Here is a 21,841-nt window from a genome sequence, read left to right as displayed (position 1 = left end):
TGCTGCTCTTGGCACCCACATGGTGAGGGCTGACAACTACCTCTGGTTCCAGGGGATTTGATACCCTCTTCCGTCATCCATGAGTATTGTACACATAGATACATGCAATTCACACATATATAATTAGTTTTCAATGACTATCTTACTATATGCCCCTGGAGTCACTATGTAGACCAGGCTGGTCTTGAACTCAGGGATTCCCCTTGCCTTTGCCTCCTCCTGAGTGTTGGGATTAAAGGTGTGTGCTACCATGCCTGCTATAAAAATAAATCTTTAAAAAATGTTTGAGTGCCTGAGTCTCCACATGTATACAGTGTGCAGTGCCTGTGGAGAGCACAAGAGGTACTGGATCCTCTTTGAACTAGTTAGACAGCTGGGAGCTGCCTGGGTGGGGTTTGGGAACCAAAGCTGGGGCCTCTCTAAGAGCAAGTGCTCCTAACTACCTTGCTGTCTCTAGGCCCAGCACCTAGCTTTCGACAGGTCCTCACTTTTGCAGTAAGTAGTCCAGTGACTGAGCTGTTCCCAAAGCCTTGGTTGAGTTTCCTCATCTGTAAAATGGGCTACGCCTCTGGAGTGGGTAGCTGTTCCAGCTTTGTCCTGGAAGTACTACCACCATTGAGGCTTCCGGTAACCGTCATGCCTACAAAGCGGGGCCAAGAGAGGAGCCATTAAGACCTGAGATCTGGACGTGCAGGCTCTCTTGGTTCCTGGATCCTGGACAGTGGAAGTAGATAGAGCAGAGTTCTCAAGAAAACACCATTGGTCTGCACCACACCTTTCCCAGACCCTGTAACCTATCCCTTTAATTGTAAGTTAACTCACAGAATAAACCTCCCTTTTAACTATGCAGAGTTGCCTTAATACTTCCACCAATATGCCTCTTTCTTAGGGCAGTTGGATCAAAGATCATAAGAGTCCTTGGTATAGGTCAAAGCTTACTCTGTTAAGTTCTTAGGATTTAGCAAGGACTTGCTTGGTATTGTCACTGAGAGCAAAGGCAAGAGTCAAAGTTAGAAATACCCAAAGGAACCAAACATAAAACTCAAGCCCAAGCCTAGACTTACACCCACTAAGGGAACTAGCAGATACAATGCCAGACATGTTGAAAAACTGAGCCCTCTACAATGTCAAGAGCTGTACAGGTATGTGGGTAGGCAGACTGCCAGAGAGCCCACAGAGAAAAGTATGGGCAGGTTTGGCGCTGACTAGAGGTGATCAAGTGGAAGTTCAATGTGGTTTACAGGGGCCTCTGGCTTCTCGCAAAATTAGGAAAGAGGTATGAAGGAGGTACACTGTGTTCCTGCTAAGACAGAGAAGGTGGATTTGACAAGCACCTCACCAGTCCCTTAATGCACATCAAAACCTTAGACAGGCAGCAACAGTGGGGCTTTTACACCTTAAGAAACCGAGGTCTGCGGCTGCAGAGATGGCTCAAGTGGTTAAGTACACTTGCCGCCTTTGCAGGAGACCCAGGTTTGATTCCCAGCACCCAACTGGTGACTCACAATTCTAACTCCAGTTCCAGGGGACCCGTTGCCCTGTTCTGGCCTCCACAGACACCAAGCATGCACATGGTGCACAGACATACATGCAGGTAAAATACCCAAATTAAAAAATAAGGAAAAAGAAATCATGTAAACACCCAAGGTGTCTGCCAGAGTAGAGGCAGTAGTACAAACCCAGCTTCAGAACCATTAGGCCTGGCCCTAGTTTTCTGGTATTTCTATTTTCCTCTTCCCATTGAGGGAAAACCCCCAGCATTCTAATGCCGGGCTGCTCTAGTCTGCACTGGAGCTCAGGGTGTGTGTGCAGAGGCCGTCTCCTGCCTTGCCAGTTTGTATCACACACTGGAGTTGGACTGGAGTGTGCCCCCCTTCATTCCGCCCCAACCACATGGACCCACCACACCCTACCCCAGAGCTCAACATAAAGGGTTGCCTGACACCCAGTTTGTTGTTTCCACTTTATTGCTCAAGCACAGGACTTGAGGTGTGCCTGGACCTTCAGCGTGCATTAAAGAGGCTGAGGGGACGGGGACAGGGACAACTTGGATGAGGGAAACTGGTAAGAGGGGACACACTGGAAGGCGCTGTCTAGAGGTGATCACTGTGTACCAGGATTATCAGGGATACCATCTCAGGAGAGCAAGGCAAGAGAGGACACACAGTGGTTTTCCCATGCCCCTAGCACCTGCATGGAGAGCGCAGGCTTGGAAAACAACCAGAGGGGGAAGGGATAAGGAGAATGGCTGTCCAGGAGTTGTCGTCTCCATCCTGGCTTCTTATCAGACTCCATCCCTATCACATACTCCCTTCTACCACTTGAAAAATGGAGCCAACAGAGGGAGAAATAAATTAACATTCTGACGTGTACGTATGGAAGGATATACACTCGTGTGTAATGGGGGAAGGAAAGAGGGTTGACACCATCTAAAACTACCCCCCATTTCACCCCCAGCCTGCTCTTCTCCCCTTTCCCCCCAAAGCCATCATCCAAACAGATAGAAAAATAAAGGTCTAATTCACTCAAAATTCTTCAGTTTTTACAAAACTAACAGGGTGGAGCAGGGAAGGGAGCAGGGGCAGGCAGCTGCAGGGGCGTCAGGTGGAGAGGCAGGCAGGCTAAGCTTCTGTCTCCACCTGAGACTGGTTCCCCGGCACGTTGTTCGGCTCACCCTTCATCTCGGTGTCAGTCGGATGGTCTCCTGCAGCCACCTCGGCCTTGGCCTGTAAGATGAGGAAGAGGCTCAGTTCCTGACAGAAAGGCACAGGCACAGCCACCCTGGAACTGTCTTCCAAGCGCAAGCGCGCGCACACACTGAACTGACAAGGCTACTCAACACACTACTGCTGAATGTCACAATTTCCGATGTTTTAAAGTATTTTTACTTTGTGTTGCTGGGATTAAACTCAGGGCCCTGAGCATGCTTGGCAAGCACACTGTACCATATCCCAGACTGTCTAAACGAAAATATCTTTAAATGTTAATGTCATGTTTGCTTCAGTTAGCATGTCTACTAGAATTGTAATGATAGAGATTAGCATAGCCCTGAGCAAGGAAGACTATCACACAATTTTTTGAAGTTTTCTGTACTTTTAAACCCATTTCTTTATATGCTAACCCCCCCCAAATAATTAAAAATATATTGAGCAATATATCCAATGCACTATTTAGTTTCATAACTGTGGTTACTATTAAAAGTATGTTTTGTAATCTGTTTCTTTTTTTTTTTCTGTGTTGTTTTGGTGCCTGTCCTGGGTCTCGCTCTGTAGCCCAGGCTGGCCCCGAACTCACAGCAATCCATCTGGCTCTGCCTCCCAAGTGCTGGGATTAAAGGCGTGTGCCACCGCCACATGGCATAATGTTTCTTTTTGATGGTGTTAGAGACACTGAAGCAACAAACAGGTTAAGTAAGATGTGCTGTGAATGTGCAGTGGAATACTACACAGCAGGGTGAGAAAATGAGAGTCAGGGTGAAAGGTCGTACAGTAATGTAAGCTAAGCTTCCAGTCACTAATTAATGGTGTGTGTGTGTGTGTGTGTGTGTGTGTGTGTGTGTGAGAACCATGGACAGGTGCACAGAGGGGGGAGGCTGAACTGGCAGGATCACGTGCTTCTGTGGAGGCAGAAGGCTAACTACATGCCTATCCTCCTAGGCACCAAGTGTGCAGGTACACACAACTCTCTAAACCCAGGACTCACGGGGCAGAGGCAGGCAGACAGCCAGGAGTTCCAGGCCCTGGTGTGAGAGCTGCGCCCTGGTGAGAGTGTAGTTCCCATGCTGTTGGCCTGGCCTCACCAGTGCGGTCAAAACTGAGGACTTACACTTCTTTCCTGGTCAAAGAATAACATCTGGCTTCTACAACTAAGCCCCACAGGCAACCACAGGCACAGCGCCCACACCTTATGTGCTGAAGGGGCCAAGAAACCCCCTTTCTATTCATTGTAGCCACTCCCACCATGTGGCGGTTTGAAGAATGGCCCCCATAGGTCCCCGGTTTGTGGAACTTGTTGGGAAGGCTTAGGAGGTGTGGCCTTGTTGAAGGAGGTGTGTTTTCGGAAGGGCTCGCAGGTTTCTAGAGCCCATACCATTCCAGGTTTTAACTCTGCCTCTGCTTGTTACTTGCCTGCCATGAACTCTGACCCTCTGGAACTGTACATCCTCTAAAAACTATGAAGTGCCTTGGTCATGGTTGTCTCTTCACAGCAAAGTAGTTACGACACACCCCAACCCTCACCTTGTGCTCCTCCTCAGCCAACCTCTCAAACATGTTGGCATAGAGCTTCTTCTCCCGGGCAAGCTGCCTGCGGGTCCGCTGCTGGCACACAGCCAGCTGGGCCTTGGCGGCTTTGTTGCTGGGGTAGAGCTGCAGGACCTTTTGGAAGTCAGCTCGTGCCAAGTCAAAGTCATTCACGGCCAGGTGTGCCTCTCCCCGGCGGAACAGGCCCTTCTCATTGTTGCTGTCCAGCTCCAGGGCCTGAGAGCACAGAAAGGAAGCAGCAGAGACATCAGACTCGGCAGCACCAGCTGGATTCCCGAGGGACCCCTCAGGAAGATGAGGCTCAGTGAAAATGGCTGTTGTCAAGTTAGGAAAAAAAATAGACTGAGGCATTAAATGGGGAGGGTCATGGCTCAGAAAAAAAAAATTAATATAATTCAAGAGGAAGAAAGGAAATACAGGTCTTCGGATGCAGGAAGAACACAATCTCACCTTTCCAGATACAGAAAATCACCAAACAACCCGACTCCCTTTAGTTTTCCCCAACCCAGGGCTTGCTCACTGCATCTATTGTCTCCCACCATTGAAGCACCTGCTATATCCACACTAGGCCTCTCTATGGGTCTGTAACTCAGAATTCCCAACCACATATCCATCCCACTAATGCCACCCAGTGACTGCGGGCCATTTTCAGACTGGCTGGTGGTGCACCAGCCCTAAGCCCTGCCTGTAAATGCTGCTTCCACATTCTCTGAAGGGATCTCACCTTGTTACAGCTTTCGATGGCAGCTGAGAAGGCCTGCAGTTTCAGGTGACACATGGCCAGGTTGAGGTGTGAGGCCAGTCGAAGTGCATGGACCTTTTGCATTTCCTCATCAGAAAAACTGGACTCGTATTCTAGCCAGGATACAATCTTCTTGTACTGCAGTAGAGCTTGCTTGTACTTGCCTTCCTAGAATGGGAGAGAAGCTGAGGCACCCAGCGCAGGTTCAGCAGCCCAGGTTGTCTTACCTGGTAGCCACAAGTGACTCCTGGACACCAGATTCCCACTCCTCCCCATCCCAGACCAACGGACTAAGATCTAATAGTGACAATCGCAAGAGGTCTCCATGACTGTGGCAGGGCATCACCTGGACAGTCCCCCTGCGGTGTCTCGTCCTTGGCTCACCTTGAAGTACACAGTGCCCCGCTCTTTCACTATGTTGCTCTGTTCCAGCTTCTCCTCGGAGTTCATCTCCCAAGACTCCTTGGCCTGTCACACCCCAGAGGACAGACACAGTGGTCAGCTTGCTCAGTCACCCACGGGCCCGACTCCAGGAGAGAGAACGCGCACACGCCTCAGGCAAACTCACCTTCTCCAAACTCTTCAGATGTACTTCGTATCTCAGGTGTGCGTGTGGTGGGATCTGGAACTTTTCCTTCCCAACACTGCCAAAGGCATAGCTGTAGGGGTGAAAACGCCCGGGTCACCTCACAGCCCTTAGTCTGCTCTGGGTTGAAAGGCTTCCTGTATGTTTCCTGGAAAGTACCTTTTCACCCTGAGACCCGGTTCAAATGGCCAACATTTCCCTAATTTCTTCACTGCACATTTAGGCACTCCCACAGACTCACTACCACTTGCTCCCAACTCTTTTAACCACACACCACTGAGATGACCAACTCAGAGACAACGAAGCAAGAACCATTCTGAAGCCCTAAGAGCTTAAGTATGTGTGGCACACAGTAGGTGTTTCAACAAACATTAATGATTGAATAAACTAATGGCAGATGAAAATCTTGATGTTGGAAGGTAAGGGATTCAGATGAGGCTTGAATGCAAGTCAATGTGGACAAGACTGGGCCACACTTAAGAGACCCAACAAAGGGTTCATGATGGTGATAGGTATTCCCTTAAAGTAGCAGCAGACCACACAGCTCACTGTGGACATTCAGTTATGTCTCTCTGCTCTGCAAAGTGCCTGTATCTCACCTAGGTTTGAGGTATACAATGGAATGTTCTCCTTTCTCCATGCGCTGAATGGCCGTCTCCAGCCCACAGGGCAGATCTAGGCTTTCCCCTTCGCCGACTTCAAAGCAGAGCTCCCGCTGGTCAAAGAGCTGGTCTTTATAGTAGCCTTCCAGTGCCACTGGCATCAAAGAGAGGCAGTGCTCCAGGTGTGAGAAGGCAGAGCATTGAGGAAGTTGCCACCAGCCTCCCCACATCTCCGAATTACTGCTTATACCCAAGATAACCATTGTATCTCAGACCTGCAGGGACGTTAAGACAGTGCGGTCTAACTCCTTATTTTATGGATGAGACCAAAGACTTACAGAAAGGAAATGACTTGGTCCAAACCACCCAAAGTCTTTTGTCTCCGAAATACACTTTCCCCACTCCCTGCTGTTTTGTTTTTTGAGAGAGGGTTTCTTTGTGTAGCCCTGGCTGTCCTAGAACTAGCTCTGTAGACCAGGCTGACCTCAAACTCAGAGATATACCCCGCCTCTGCTTCCTAAGTGCTGGGATTAAGGCACATGCCACCACTGCCCGGCCATTTTTTTACCTTCCACTATAGCACCTTCATTGGGCCTGGCATAGCCTTCACCACGAGTCCGTATTCTGCGAATGATCCCGCCATCTTCATCTTCTGTGAGATCTTCTCCTTTGAACTCAAACAGCTCCACCTGTGGGATGAGATATAAGGTGACCAACACCTTTCTGCACCAACTCAGCAGTGAAACTCTGTCACTCACAAGAGTTAAGACTAATGTAGACCACATCTAGCCAGAGGGGCACAGTCCCAGGAGGAACTGGACAGTGGCACTTCTGACAAGCTGTTGGGGGCTGCTCTGGCCTACACTTTGTCAGAGGCCAGCAGGACACATGGGCTTCACTTGGCCTCAGAAAGACATGCTATCATCCTGCTTCATTTAACAAGGACCCGAGAAACTGAATCTGGCAGGCATCAGAAGTGCCTGATATCTCAGTGGTCTTGTGAGTATTTTCTCATGCCCACTGATTGGATTTCCACTTTCAGACTAAACAGCCTTAATTCTTCCCTTCAGTGGAGGCTTCAACCCCTGACCTGTAAGAAGCTGTCTGTCCTTCCTGTGCCCCAGGTTGCCAATATTCCACACTATCCTTTATAACCCCGATGCTTCCTGACCCCCAACTCCTTTCAGTTAAGAAAGCCTCAGTCACTCCTATTCTAGAAGGGCTTTGGAAGCCCCCACCCCCTTCCCACCCAAAGCTTCTATTACTGGCCACCGTGGAGGCAACAGAGCCAGCTACCTTTCCACCTCTCCTCCTATTAAAGCTAGGCCCTCAGGCTTGGCTACATTGTCTCTAAAGAGGCAGGAAGGGCTGGAGGGCAGCCAGGCAATGGGGTGAGATAAGGTCTGGCTCTCTGCCTGGTGCTCTGTGGCCAGCACTCACCTCAAATACAAGTGTGGCGTTGGGGGGGATCTTTGGAGGACTGCCTGCTGAACCGTAGGCATATTCTGGCTTGCAGGTGATGTGGCACACTTCCCCCACTTTCATGGTTGCCACACCAATATCCCAAGCCTTGATGACCTCCCCTGTGGGTAGAGGCAAACGAAAGCTGCTTAGCAGGGGTCTAACCCCTAGGCTCAATGTCCCCAAGGAAAGCTGCTGCATACACCCAAGGGGAACCCGCACATCTCTAGAAATGGGACCAGAGACAAGCAGCAGCAGTGGCGTCATTCTCAGCACATTAGAAGATGGCTCAGCCAGCCGGGCGGTGGTGGCGCACGCCTTTAGTCCCAGCACTCGGGAGGCAGAGCCAGGCGGATCTCTATGAGTTCGAGGCCAGCCTGGGCTACCAAGTGAGATCCAGGAAAGGCACAAAGCTACACAGAGAAACCCTGTCTCAAAAAAAAACCCAAAAAAATAAAAATAAAAAAATAAGATGGCTCAGCCCTGCAACAGAGTGCAAGAAGCAAGACTGTCCACCTCAGAGGGAGGGAGGAGCTGAATCGATGAGCTGGGGAAGATATCAGCCAGTCCCAGGACAGTAGAAGAAAACACAGGATGCATAATGGACGGATTCCTTTTCTGTTGTTTTGGACAGGGTTTCTCTGTGCAGTCCTGGATCTCACTCTGTAGACCAGGCCGTCCTCAAACTCAAGAGATCCACCTGCTATTGCCTCCTGGGTGCTGGGACTAAAGGCATGTGCTACCACTGCCTGGCAACAGGTGGGATTGTTAACCATTCCTCCTTGATTTTAGATCTGGTGTTTTCTGGGTTTTTGTTGTTCTGATGACTAGTTTATGCTATTTTGCCAAGGCTATCTTGAACTCCTAGGCTCAAGTGACTCGCGTGCCTCAACTTCTCTGGTAGCTGGGAACATAGGTAAGCACTACTGTGCCCAGCTCAAGCTTGGCTGAGAACAGAATTTTTGCTTGTGACAGCTACTATCTATCCACTTCAGAGCCTATCCTGCCAGCCCACTAACCATGCCTACCTTTTCCCAGGTCAAAGGAGAATTTGTCCTTGCGATCCAGACTGGAGTCAAACTTTGTGCCATCTAACAGCCAGCCAGTGTAGTGGACAAAGACCCGGTCCCCAATCATAGGTGTCTCTGTGCCTGTACCCTCTCTCTTGATGACCTGGGAGGAAGTGGGGAGAAAGTGAGTATCCAAGGATGTGGGTAGAGGGCCCCAACCGCCTATAAGCTCATGAAAGGCATGTACTGGACTCTGCCGACCCACTGCCCCTTCTCTTTATTAGCATATCCAAGAGCTCAATCTTCAAACGATTCTGATGTTAGTGGTTTGGCTTAGACTCAAGGAACCTTCCCAACGTCCTCTAGGTTTTGGACCTGTTTTGGAAAACTTCAGATAAATGACCTGGGTCTAAGTTTTGTCTATGGTTTTAGACAAGTTGGTGGACTACCCTGAAATTGTCTGTCAAGCACTGTGGACAATCCCTACCCCCTGGAGGTGCTTGAAGAACAAACTGATAAAGCGTGGACAGAAAACGAGTGGGTCATCAGATCAAGGTCTGGTTTGAATAGAATGGAACGAAGGGAACAGATCGGTTCAAAACTGGTAAAAGGAAGGGCAAGACTACAGGTAAGCACAGAGGCTCTGCATCAGGCCCTAGAAAACAAAATTACCAGACCGTCAAGCTAAGGGGCCCCTTTTTTCAGGACCAGAGTACCTCCCATGAACGTATAGGCATCTGCTTCTGTTTAACATGTTTATATACGGTGACCTCGTGGGCGTGCCACTAGGTGGATGTAGAACTCTAAAGGAAGGCTTCCCTGATAAGAATGTACAGGGGCCTCAAAGGAGTGGAGGATAAATGAGGAACTGACCCTTCTAGGAATCAGAACCTTGCAGAAAACGGGAGAAAATACGGGCCGCATGTTCACACGGGAGCAGCTAGAGCTGGTGTAAAAGCCATGAGCATTTCTAGACCAACAAGGCTCCCTGAGGTCTCTGCTTAGCACAGGCCACACACACTAGGAGCTGAGCAATGGGACGCCTGGAGGAGAAACAATGGATACTGGGAGCGCATGCAATGCGGGTTAGGATTTCACCGTCCTGGACTGCTGGCAGAACCTGCTCTAAACCGGCGCCCATTGTCCCGACCCGGGTCAGGGCGCCCTCCCCCTCGCTCCCCGGGCTATTTGCCGTCGGGCGATTAGCGAGCCGCTGGCTCCAGGGCAAACTGCCTCCCCACGGCCAGCACACCGAACCCCTAACTCAAGAAAGCTCAGGAGGGGCGGGAGAGGAACTACAGATCCCGGCATGCACCGCTCCTGCTCTCCCCGGGCCGAGAAAGGGGGCACAGCATGGCCGAGCCCGTGACCTCGCTGGGTCTCGGCGATTGCAGAAGGGGGCGATTGCGGGGAGGCATAAAGGGCTCTGGGCCAGGAAAACGGCTCCGGGGAGCCATTTCAGGTCCTAGCTAATGTTTAACTTTCAAGTGGGCGAGCCCTGACGCACCTTCGCCCAGGTGGCCCGCGCGCGCACGCTGCGGACGAGGGGGGTCCCCGAGAGGCAAGGCCCGAGCCCCGAAGCGCGCCCCAGCCTCGTGCACCCCGCCCGGGCCCCCGGCTGCGGCTCTCGCGCTCCGCCCCGCCCCTCTCGGCCGCACAGTGCAGCCGGATCGAGTTGGCGTTGCAGTGGGGGCTCCTTCCCGACCGGGGGCCGCACCCTCCGGGAGCGTGCAGCCACCGGGCCACCTTCAGCGCCGCAGCCCGCCCCGGGAGGGCAAATGCCCCCCTCCTCCGGCCGCGGCACACCCCCTCCCCCCTTGAGGCCCACGAGCCTGCAGCCGGGGGCGCCGCGGCCCCCTCACCTTGAGCACGCCCTCGTCCTGCTTGGGGCTGATGTCCACTCCTTCGAGAGGCAGGGGCGCCGACTGCGCCCCGTTTTCGGCCGCCTTCATCTCCTCGGCGGTCATGGCCGCTAGGCGCACCGTTGGCTGCGGGAGTGGGGCGAGCGCGAGCCGGGCGCTCTGGCCGCCGACCGGGGCGAGCGGCGGTGCGGATGGCGTGCGGCAGGAGGCGGCGCTGCCCACGACGGTCCTCGCTCCAGGCTCGCGCAACCGGGCTCTCGGCGCGCTCGCCGCCGGCGGCCGAGTCGGGGGAGACGCCGAGGGGCGGGAGCGGCGCGGCCCGGCCCGTGATTGGCCCCGCTCGCCCCGGGGGCGGGGCCAGGAGGAGCGGCACGAGCGGGTTGCGAAGGGGCGGGAGCGGAGAACTTTCTAGAGAAGCGGTTAAACGGGTTGGGGCTCTTGGGCCGAGGGCACCCGAGGTTTTTTTCTTTTTTTGGGGGGGGGGGGGGATTTGTTTTTCTGGTGATGGCTCCGGGGGGCGGCCTCCTCTCCCGCTCCGGGGCCTCTCGGATGTCAGTGATCATACCCTTCCCCACGTCCTCCTCCCCACCCCCACCCCGCCGGAGTCGAGCCGATTTTTCCAGATCCTTCTCCATCCTCTGGACTCCCAAGTCCGGGCCTGCCTGCCGGCCCGCCCCGTGCACCCAGCCCCGCAGCGTAGTATCTGGAGCCGGAGCCAGGCAGCCAGATGCGAGCGATCGGACCCCAGGCACCCGTGGCGTGGGCACCTAAGCCATGTGGGGATTCGAGGCCGAGGGAGTGAAGGCCCGGGTGCACAAACTGTGGGACACAACAGCTTTGTCCTCCCCGCAGCCTGGCAGCCCCGCCGGATGAGCTGCCTTCCAAAATTCCGTGAGCAGGGGGCCTTGGAAGTGGGGTACGTGTGTGTGGTGTGTGGAAGCACTTCCTCCCACCATACTAACCAGCCTTTTTTTGTTAGTGGTGGAGCACGAAGTGGTTTGAGCTCACGAGGGGAAAAAAGTCCCCTTTCCCTTTTTACCAAAGGTGGACAGACAGAAAGGAATTTTTTTCATCGCAGCCGCCGCTCCTTAGTGATACCTGTGGAGTTGTAGTTACTGCAACAGCGCTGGCGAGATCGGAAGATCTGCCTGGCGAGGTCCTGACTCTGCCCAGCACTATAGTACCACAGATACACATAGCGCCTGGTAAGTGCTACCAGATGGCTACCTATTGGCTTTGTGAGTTTTCATTCCAGTGTAACGAACTTTGTGTCTGTGTGTGCTCGGCATGATGTTCTGTGATGCCAGTTGAGCAGGCAGTCGGCTGTTATTACGGGGTCTGCGAGATAGTTCAGTGCTTGGACTGCGGACCTGGGTTTGATTCCTAACACCCACAACGTTGAGAGAACGGACTCCTGCAAACTTGTCTTCTGACATCCACCGTGTGCCCTGTTGTCCCTCCCAAATTAGTGTAATAAAATAATAAAACAATTATTTTGGTTGAAGTATCACTGTTAGATAACTCGTTGTAGTCCTTCCTGATGGAACCTAACCCATTCTTTCCAGCAGTTTACAGTTTTATGAGTTTAACCAAAATCTAAGACTTCTTGGGTGCCTAGAGACACTGTTGTAGAATGTGGAAGGGGAGCAGCTACTTCTCCGGTAGTGAAGGTTCTTGTGTAGCCCTGGCTTGCACGTGGCAGTTAGCTCTCTGGTGAGAGACTCTGGTAGGCCTTTGGGTATTATCTGGCACAGCCAATTGTGATAGAGAAGGTAAGTTTCGCAGGAGTGAGCGTGTGTCTTCCTTGAGAACGGCATTGTAGGCCTAACGCCTTTGAGTTCATGCAGCATCAACGTTTGCCTTCACACTGCTTCACACAGGTTGATTTAATACGGTGGACGGAACATGTGGTTAGCAATAAGAAAAGAGTCGGGTCGCCCCAGTACAGCTGTGTAAATTGGGGCAGGTCGGCTCGTTTGCAAGCCTCCATTTCTTGTCTGGGAGCCCTGTAAATAGGGTGACTTGACGGTTAGAAAAGAGGGAACTGCATTTGTGCACCGGGGCGGCGCTGGGCCTCCAGTGTCAGGTGAGTAAGCGATGGCCATCACTGTGATGTGATATGTGTGGGGACGGAGGTGGGCACAGTACTGTGGTAACGGGGAAGGTCACGTGCAGGGACGTGAGGACAGATCTCCAGTGAGAGGGCCCTCCCTCTGACATGGCCGAGGATGAGAGTAATACACAGGCACTGAGGTCTTGATCCCAGGGCAGGGCCATGTGCTTCTGGACTTTTTCCTGATTGTCTATATCACTGTTTTTTTTTTTTTCTTTAAAAATTTTTGACCGTTTTATTTGACACGTATGAGTGTTTTGCCTGGATGTGCGTCTGTGCGCTGTATGTGTGCAATGCCTGTGGAGGCCAGAAGAGGGCACCAGCTTTCCCAGGCTGGAGTTAGATGGTTGTGAGCTATCATGGGAAGGGCTGGGAATTGAACCCAGGTCCTCTAGAAGAATAGCTAGCCTAAGCTCACTGTGTACTCTTCAGGTGTTTTCTTCTCATTCCTCCTCCTCTTCACCCCTTCCTTCCCTGGCTCATTTAAATGGTATTCCCATTGGGTAAGTATGCATCCATATGTGTGTCGGTGTTTTCCTCCATCCCATGTGGTGTGTGTGTGTGTGTGTGTGTGTTTCAGTATGTATGTATGTATGTAATGTGGTGTGGTGTGGTGTGTGTGTGTGTGTGTGTGTGTGTGTGTTTCAGTATGTATGTCCCACAGCACATGAGTGGAGGTCAGAAGACAACTTTGTGGCGTCAGTTCTTCCACCTTGTCATGGATTTGGGAATTGAACTCCGGACATCAGGTTTGCACCAAAAAGTGCTTTTAGTGGATGAGCCCCCTCTCATCAGTCCATCCACTTTTTTCCCTCTTTTTTCTTCAAGACAGTGTTTCTCTACGAAGTCCTGGCTGCCCTGGAGATCACTGTGTAGACCAGGCTGGCCTTGAACTCACAGAGCTCTCAACTTGCCTCTGTGTCCTGAGTGTCGGGATTAAAGGTGTGACACCTGGTTCTTTCAGTCCATCCACCTTTTGAGACAGTTTCTCGCTGAACTCGGCATTCACTGATTGGCTGGCCAAGAGCTCTGGGATCCTCCTGTTTCTTCTCAAACAGGAAGTCTCTACAAATTTAAACAACAGGTCTCTATTTTCCTTGCTCAACCCTGTTTCTCTCTAGGATTTTATCTTCTAGATATCTCACATAGAGAATGGCTTTTTTTTTTAAAATGTCTTCCATTAAAATTGTGATTTTGTGTTTTTGAAGAATGACAACACAGAAGAGAGAGAAACCATTAAAAACGAAAGGATTCGTCAGTGAAACAGAAATGGAAGCTAGAAAAGGTGGAACGAATTTCCCCAGAATGAAAACAAAAAATGCAAGGCGCTAAAGACGATGACAAAAGCCTTCAACAAAGAGGAATGATGGGAAATGCAAACAGGAGTCAGGTGGGAGAAGCCGGCCCGTTCTGCCTCCTGGTGGTGTGACTCGGAACGCTGTGTGTGTCTTTCCAGGTCGGGAGTCAGCATGCACAGTAACGGGTTTCAGTGTGGCCTTTCACATGTAGATGTCACTGTCCTTTGTTCTTATGCCTACTGCTCTCTCCCACCTCTCTCCTCCTTCTCATTGTCCTCTTCCTTTTCCCAAATGGTTTCCCTTTCTGCTCTCATCTCCTGTAGAGACACATGTATACATTTAGATTCCACACATGAGAGAACATGTAGTATTTGTTCAAGTCTGGCTTATTTTGCTTAGCATAATCTTCAGCTCTAGCCATCTTCCTGTATGGTTGAATACCATTTCACTGTGCATATCTATCACATTTTTAAGTGCGCCTGTTGCTGGACCCTTGGCTACTCGACCGTTTAGGGGTTGTGAAGAGTGCAGCAGTGAGCTCGAACTCCTTCGTAAGGTTTAGCATCCTCTTCGTTGGATTTAGCATCCCCGTCATTGTTTTGCTGCTACTTTAAATGCCTTCAAAGATTTTCTGTTTACTGCTGGTACAGAAAATGCACTTTTGTGTTGGAGAGGTGTTTCAGCTGTTAAAGACTAGGCTCAGAACCAAAATGCCAAAATGCATTTTATTTGTTTTATGCGAAATTTTCATAACAAAACTTACTGTGTAACCATTATTACTGTTTTTATGTTTTGGAAGTGAGATCTCACCATGTATCCCAGAGTGGCCTCAAACTTAAAATCCTTATGTCTCTGCCTTACAAATGCTTGGCTTAAAGTTCTGTACTACCATGCCTGGCCATTTTTTTTTAACCATTCCCAAGTAGACAGTTCAGTGGCATTAAATACAAGGATGTACAATCGTCCTTTTTTTTTTTTAAAAAAAAAAAAAAAAACAAAACACAGAATCTTGTATAGCCCAAGCTCGCCTTGAAATTTTGGTGTGGTCAAGGGTGACCTTGAACTTCTGATTCCTCTGCTTCTTCCTCCCGACTTCTGGGATTACAGGTGTGCACCACCATACCTGGCTTCTTATTGTTCGCCCTAGGGTCTCGTTGGTCTCAAGCTCATGTCTCTTTTCCCCTGAATGATGGTATTATAAGCACCCTCTACCACAGTTCTTGTTTTAAGCAACATGCTTGTGGTAATTTGTTGTATCTGTTGTACGTATAGCATTCAGGGTTTAGCAAAGGCCATGGGCTGAGTTATTGAGACTCTGAGTTCGTGTTGTTTTAGTCTACCATATTGTTTGCAGTGTCCTGGGGACAACAGGAGAAAGCCACCCCAGGGTGTACCTGAGCATCTGTGCACATCAGCGGATGAGGCTCAGATGGATAAACTGCTGTTTGAATTGAAGGCGAGAATTCTGAGGCGGAGTCTGGTAGATGCTGGGAGCCGAGAAACCGGCCTCCGAGGCGTGTAGGTTGTATCACGTGGCTGAATGGAGAGGAAAGAACACTGAGGAAGACAACTCTCTTCAGCTCCGTCTCCTCAGGCAAACACGCTGGGCTCTTTGTTATGGGAGAATGGCCCCACCTAGTTCCGTGAGCCAAGCTGATTCTGTCAAAGAAGAGTGGGAATCTGGGAAGGCAAGGCCACCTCCTCCTTGGACTCTCTGGCTCATTTGATTGCTTAGCATGTCCCATCCCTTCGACCACCTGGTGCTGGCTCACTGATACTGTAGGAAGATGGTGTGAGGAGGCTTGTTGCTTAGTCTTAGTAATGTCCTACCTTGTTATTCTGTATCCTAAAAAGGCAGAGACCTGGTTGGACGTGAGGTGGGGGCAGGACAGTAGCACAAGGCTCCAGAGTACACTGTTGTGTGGAGCCTGGGACAGTATAGCGTTGTCCTCTGTACCCCTCCTGCCCTGGTAGTACAGTACTCAAGAGCGGGATTGTGGGCTGGGTGCCTACCCATGTCCCTTTGCTTCAGGATCTCTGACTGAGGCTTCAGGTCTGGGACTCCAGGATGCCTCCAGACCGGTGGGTAGTGATTTTTCTGTTTTCTTTCCTTCTATCTTCTCTTGGGAAGCTCAAAATCAGTGTCTTCCAGGAAGACCGCCCTGATTGCTCCACCCCACCATGGGCTCTTTTCTCTGCTGCATATGTGTGGTGTTCCGTGACGGTCATTACAGTTCAGTTTATCATGGGGCCGGTGCTCACATGTTCTTCACTTGTCACAGAGTTATGGGTGGGGTGCGTGTCTTGCTTTCTAATAAGACTACCAACTTCCTGGGCTCAACTAAGACGACTGGGGCTTTGGAAGCCCAGAAACAGCTGCTGTCTGGAACAGGTTTCTGCCTGCTAGGGTGGATTTCTGCGGGTAAGGTGGCCATCGCAGGCCCTCGTCTCTTCAGCATACTCTCCTTTCATTCATTTGTTCTGTAAGCAAACATCCCCTTTACCGAGTTCCCTGTGTGAGAGGTGAAGCATTCAAAGATGGATGCTTGGCAGTTCCTCTGTATTTGCCTTGGGCGCCTCAATTGCACTGGAGCGTTCACTTCCTCTGCGCACTTGGTTTCTGTTAGGTCTCCAACCGGGGACAGAGGGCTCACTGAGATGCCTATTAACATATCAAAGCAGACACTGGCGGCCAAGTTCTCCCAGCATCCCTCAGTCCCTACCTGTTAGGGAGTTCTCCTGGCTGCCATACCCTGCGCACTACCCTGAACTCTCCAGCCCAACCAACTGCTGGGCTGGGCTTCCCTCCCGCTAGCTCCTCTGGCCCCCATATAACTGGCCAGTTTTAGCAGCATGTGTCTCTTGGCCAGTTTCTTGACCCAGGCCGCCCTTTTTGGTCAGAGGCTCTTCTTTTTGCTCTCCCTCCTCTCCTCACATGGCCTGGCTCTGTCTGCCTCGTTCACTCGGGACTCTCCCAGATGTCTCCATCTCTACCTGCTGTCTCCCTTATATCTATAATACAAACCTCAACCCCTTAGGAGCAGTCATGTCCTCCTTTTATTTCTTTTTTTCATTCAGTTCACAGATAATGCATCCAATCCCAAGCTGCTTCCTAATCCATTGTCTGTGTTAGGTGTTAGGCAAATTTCTAGACACTTAGATCTGCTGCTTCTCATCAGAAAGAAGCACGTGAAATCACATGACTTGTTGAAACTGGGGAGGTCCTAATTGGTATCTGGATTTCCACCAAAAGCTAAAAAACCCAGAACACCAAAGACAGGCTATTCTACCAGAAGGGGCTGAGTTTAAATAGGAAGGAGCTAGTGGTTTTAGGGTCTTCACATATGAGCACAAATCACAGTGTACAGTGACTCCTTCTTAAAGCAGCAGAGACGGAGTAGCGATGATGACAGGATGTAGGGAGGAACACGGGACAATCCAGTCTGCTGTTTGGTGGGGCAGGGTCTTCTGTCAATTACAGAGCCAACTTGTGACACCCTGAACACCGAAATGGGGAGCTGACCAATCTGGGCCGCCAACCACTCATCCCAACTTGTCTTCATCAGTTGCCCCAGTCACTTTGGCTCAAGCCAGGGGAGAACCCAGGTATTCCTACACGGCTTTCAGATCGCTAGACAGATGCCAGTCTGCAGTCCAAAGGTGGATAATGTGCAAGCTGGCGGGTAGAGGAAGATGGGGAAGGGTTGAATCTAGAAGGGCAGAGTGATGTTCTCTAGTCCACCTAATTTTTGAGTTAGTTGCTTAGTGTGATAGGTTTCTCCTTTCACATTTGTCTTAAAAATATATACAGTGATTTGTTTCAAACAAAAGGAAAAATCAGTCTTTCTCTCCCATTGTCCTTTTGTCTTCTTTAAAAGAAGTTTCCAAATCTTTCTGGAAAGCTTAAATCCAAGCGCAGCAGTAAACTGATTTGGGTTTGTAGCTCTTAGGAGGTTGACACTAATCTGTGACAGTCACAACTTGGTTGTTAACAGTCACATGACAACGGTATATTTTTGTTGTGTGAAAGCCATTATGAGAACAGAAAGAAGTCTCCTGGAGTCTGTGGTCAGTTAGCTTAGAACCTGTGGGGAGCATGCAGACAGGAGCTGGTGATCCTGGCAACATCATCTGATAAGAGCAGTGAATGTGTAGCTCTACCCTGGAAAGAAAGACTGCGAGGGGCGTGTGACTCCACCCAAGGAGGAGCACACCTAGTTCATCTGGAGGGAGAAAATGTCTTCTTCATTCTCCGTGTTGCAATAACCAGACCCAGCATCTGTCTGGGATGATAACATGTATAATGGTGAACTCATCCCTCGTCAGTTTCCCACAGAGTGCTCCACATGTTTCTATGTCACGGGCAGGGTTAACATTGGTGAACTGGGGAAGCTTGACAGAGCTTCAAGGTACCGTCCGTGCAGTGTGGTCCACTGATGATGGGAACATTTCTGGGTTGCTCAGCACTCCAGGGCTTAAAGACTTGTCTACCACTGGTGACCTAGCTAGCCTTATGGCTGTGTTACAGTCTGAAGCCTGTGGATAACACCCAGGTTGTGAATGCTTATCCGGGGCTTTTCTAAGTCTGGCCCCTGTGGCCCTCCGGGTCTGGATTTATCTTGATAAGCTCTTGCTCAATTTTTAGTCACTCTTTTTCCAGCTCCTGGTTCTGGATCATCTTCTCAAAGGCATGGAACTGTTTCTGTTCTAACTGATGCAGCTTTTGCTCTTTCCCCAGCTGGGCGGCCATGTTCTGGGAAAATTCTAACTCTTCCTTCTTCTCTTCATATTTTTCACATTCTTTGGTGTGTGTTTCCAAACTGTTTCTGGTTCTTCTGCCTGGAGAAAAGCAAGTTCTTTAATTTCTTGACTGTGTCTTCTCAGGAATGACAACTACTTTGTCATCCCGCTACCTGGGGACTTCTCTATGAAGGACTTGATGTACTTGCTATAGAGGATAAAGGCATGTTCAACGTTGCTTTCTTCAGAGTAAATGGATGCCACGTGGATGACTTGAACTCCAGAGTGGAAGTACTGACAGGGTGCAATATTGAATTGCACTGTATTCTCAAGCTTCACCCTGTCTTTGGGTGGAAGGGTGATATTTCCATGGTCAGGCCTCAGGACCAAAAGCTTCTGATTCAGATTTCTGCCTTCAGAATACAGCCACATTGGAAGAGTCTGTTGTTTCAAGTTCCATTGTGTTTGAAGACAAGTATCTGCTGACACAGATACTGTCAACATCAGATAGAAACCATACAGTAATATGGTTTGTCTGGGTCGCTGAAGCCGAATAGCATGTGTGTCCAGTATGAGGTCTGGTCACTGGTCACTTGGGATGATCCAAATTTGTTTATGGACAACTACATGGAAACTCCAAAGTTCTAACAGATGCTGATAGGTTTGGAGGGAGAATGATGTCGTAAAGCAGGCAGTAGCCAATAGGAAGGTCAGATTCCTAGCCAGAAAATGGGTTGGGGGTGGAGAGAATGGCAGGAGAGCTGCAGCTACCCTGAATGGCTGGGTCTAGGCGGGTGAAAGCCTGCAAGGCAGTTACGACAATCCCTCTTCCCTCCCTTGTTAGGTTAGGGAGATCATCTCTGCGTTTCTTATACATATTCATTAACAAAGTTACTTATAATTTGCAGGTGATATTTTCATGTGGTTCCCCACACGATGTCTTGAGGAGAGATGGGAAAGGAGGTACTTGAACTGAGTCTTGGAAGATGATAGGTGTTTCTTAGTGCACAAATCTAGGAAGGGCATCCAAGGCAGGCCAGAGCACAGCATTACAACACGTTTGGCTATTTAAAGAGATAGGAAATTTATCCTGCGCCAAAGTGCCTCACTTTATCCCACTTCAAAGTTCTCTCTTTTGAAGTGGACTGTCTATTTTCAGTATTAAAGTCTTTTATTCTTTGGAACCTGAAACTTGAAAAGGATTCTACAGGCTTCCTTCCACTTTCTGATTGGATTTGAGACCCACTCCACAGAAGGGAATTCACTACAATATACTACAAACCTGATCAAAAGCCCAAGGCAGAGAAGGTCCTAGACATGAGTCGGGGGAGTTACTTAAGATGTTTGAACATGATGTGCCCATCAAATGCTTTTCATGTGTTTGTGTTCATGTCCATAGATCAGTGCTGCTGTTTGCTTTCATCAGAGAAGCATCTCTTTGCTCTGGGCAGCAGTTAGTGAAGAGGCTCACACATACCTGGTCAAGAATCAGAGACTCTTTGGGATGCTCAGCCCTAAATGGGGCATTTGTATCACCCCCTCCAAGGCTCAGGGAACATTGCGGAAGAGGGGCCGGAAAGAATGTAAGAGCCAGAGGAAGGGGTGGAGTGATGGAGAGTACTGTCTTCCGGGCATGACGCGGCTGTTGTCCTTTCTGACTTACAGCAGCTCTGATTACCTATACAAAACCTGCATACGATTTAGCCCTGCCAGTCCCTGAGGACATATAGGCAGTTAAGGGTTGCTAGGGGAGAGGGTCTCAAAAGGCACTGCCTTTCCCTGAGGATCTGTGGCCAATTAGTGGGACCCTTTCTCTAGTGGTGTAGCTACTAGTAAGTTGTCCTGCTCCTGTAATGACCCTAACTGAGCTCATTGATTGACAGAAGGGGAAGTAGGAGGAGCACTGTTGAAAAGAGGAAGATGATCAGTAGGAGAGAGTGGGTTCATGGGGGTGAATGTAGTCAAAAGTATATTGTATACATGAATGAAAATGTCCAAGGGAAACCTACTGTTTTGTTATTAGCATATTAATATATGTTAATAAAAATGAAACTAAAACAACAACCAAGCAAACAACCTGGCCTACTAAGAAGATGCCCATATGGGGCTTAAGCCTTTCAACATCGGAGGAGACTGTTAAAATAGGACATGTTGACTAGGGATGTAGCTCAATGAGGGAATGTTTATCTAGCATGGACCTTTGTCCTCAGAACTGCTAGAGAACTGCTTTAAATGGCAGACATGGTAACGTGTTTCGTCTCGGCTGTGGAATGTAGCCCGAAGTCCTTGGAAGAACACAAGAGCTATCTACTACACCGTCTGGATGTTACTTTTTTGATGGATCTCCTTCCTTTTTGTCTGCATTCATATATGTGTCTATGTGTGCATTCACACAGAGATGTATGTGTAGTATACATATATTCTGGCTCTATGACTGTGTATATGTACACATATATTCACATGTGGCCAATGTGTATAAAATTATATACATGTCTCTTGTAGTTTTCTCTTATTTTTTTTAAATGTATGTATTTTTACTTTTTACTTTTTTGTTTTTCCAGACAGGGTTTCTCTGTGTAGCTCTGACTGTCTTGGAACTCATTCTGTAGACCAGGCTGGCCTTGAATTCAGAGATCTGCCTACCTCTGCCTCCTGAGTGCTGGGATTAAAGACATATGCTACCACCACCTGGCTTATTTTTACTTTTTAAAAATATGTTTATGACTGTTTTACCTGCATGAGTGTCTCTGCACCACATGTGTGCAGTGCCTGCAAAAGCCAGAAGAGGGCATTGCAGAGCTTGGAATTGAAATTGTAAATGCTTGTGAGCCACTTGTGGGTGCTGAGAATGGACTCCAGTCCTCTATAGGAGCAGATGGTGCTCTTACCCACCGAGCCATCATCTCTGTAGCCCTGTATGTGTTCTTTATTAACACACAATTATGAGATGAATTTGAAATAAGTAACTTAATTAACCAACTCAGTATTTTCCACAATGAAAAGCAAGAACTATATCACAGGCCTGAAATCCGAAGGAACAAGGACAGCACGACCAACCCTGGTAGGTATCACTCCAGGTTCAGAACACCATGCTACGGCCTGAGCTTGGAGGTCAAGGGTTCTCTTTAAATGAAACATCTGCTGAGTCCCAAACTGTTAGACTTG

General features: G+C 49.5%; 2 protein-coding genes across 5 annotated transcripts; one reads left to right on the top strand and one right to left on the bottom strand.

Annotated features, from left to right (window-relative positions):
• Positions 1–1,949: 1,949 nt before the first annotated feature.
• Positions 1,950–10,773, bottom strand: Fkbp4 (FKBP prolyl isomerase 4). Its single transcript, XM_028881512.2, has 10 exons — positions 10,526–10,773; positions 8,682–8,826; positions 7,633–7,775; positions 6,761–6,881; positions 6,190–6,346; positions 5,573–5,663; positions 5,389–5,472; positions 4,987–5,172; positions 4,239–4,478; positions 1,950–2,726 (listed from the first exon to the last, which is right to left on the bottom strand). Exons 1-10 carry the CDS (start codon positions 10,628–10,630, stop codon positions 2,622–2,624), a joined length of 1,377 nt encoding a protein of 458 aa, XP_028737345.1. The 5' UTR covers positions 10,631–10,773; the 3' UTR covers positions 1,950–2,621.
• Positions 10,711–21,170, top strand: LOC114701469. Of its 4 annotated transcripts, XM_028881578.2 has the most exons (3): positions 10,711–11,441; positions 11,570–11,730; positions 13,847–21,170. In XM_028881578.2, the coding sequence occupies exons 1-3, from the start codon at positions 10,717–10,719 to the stop codon at positions 13,849–13,851; spliced, it is 891 nt and encodes a 296-aa protein (XP_028737411.1). In that variant the 5' UTR covers positions 10,711–10,716; the 3' UTR covers positions 13,852–21,170. The 4 variants fall into 4 exon arrangements, 3 of the variants coding, with proteins under 3 accessions (XP_028737411.1, XP_037060000.1, XP_037059999.1); XR_005091172.1 differs by having other exon boundaries at positions 10,711–11,730; XM_037204105.1 differs by lacking the exon at positions 13,847–21,170 and having other exon boundaries at positions 10,711–11,416; positions 11,570–12,029.
• The last annotated feature ends 671 nt before the right edge of the window (positions 21,171–21,841 follow it).

Source organism: Peromyscus leucopus, chromosome 3, assembly GCF_004664715.2.
Source record: "Peromyscus leucopus breed LL Stock chromosome 3, UCI_PerLeu_2.1, whole genome shotgun sequence".
Lineage (NCBI taxonomy): Eukaryota > Metazoa > Chordata > Mammalia > Rodentia > Cricetidae > Peromyscus > Peromyscus leucopus.
Note: the sequence above shows the minus strand (reverse complement) of the source record. Positions and strands in the feature narration are given on the sequence as shown.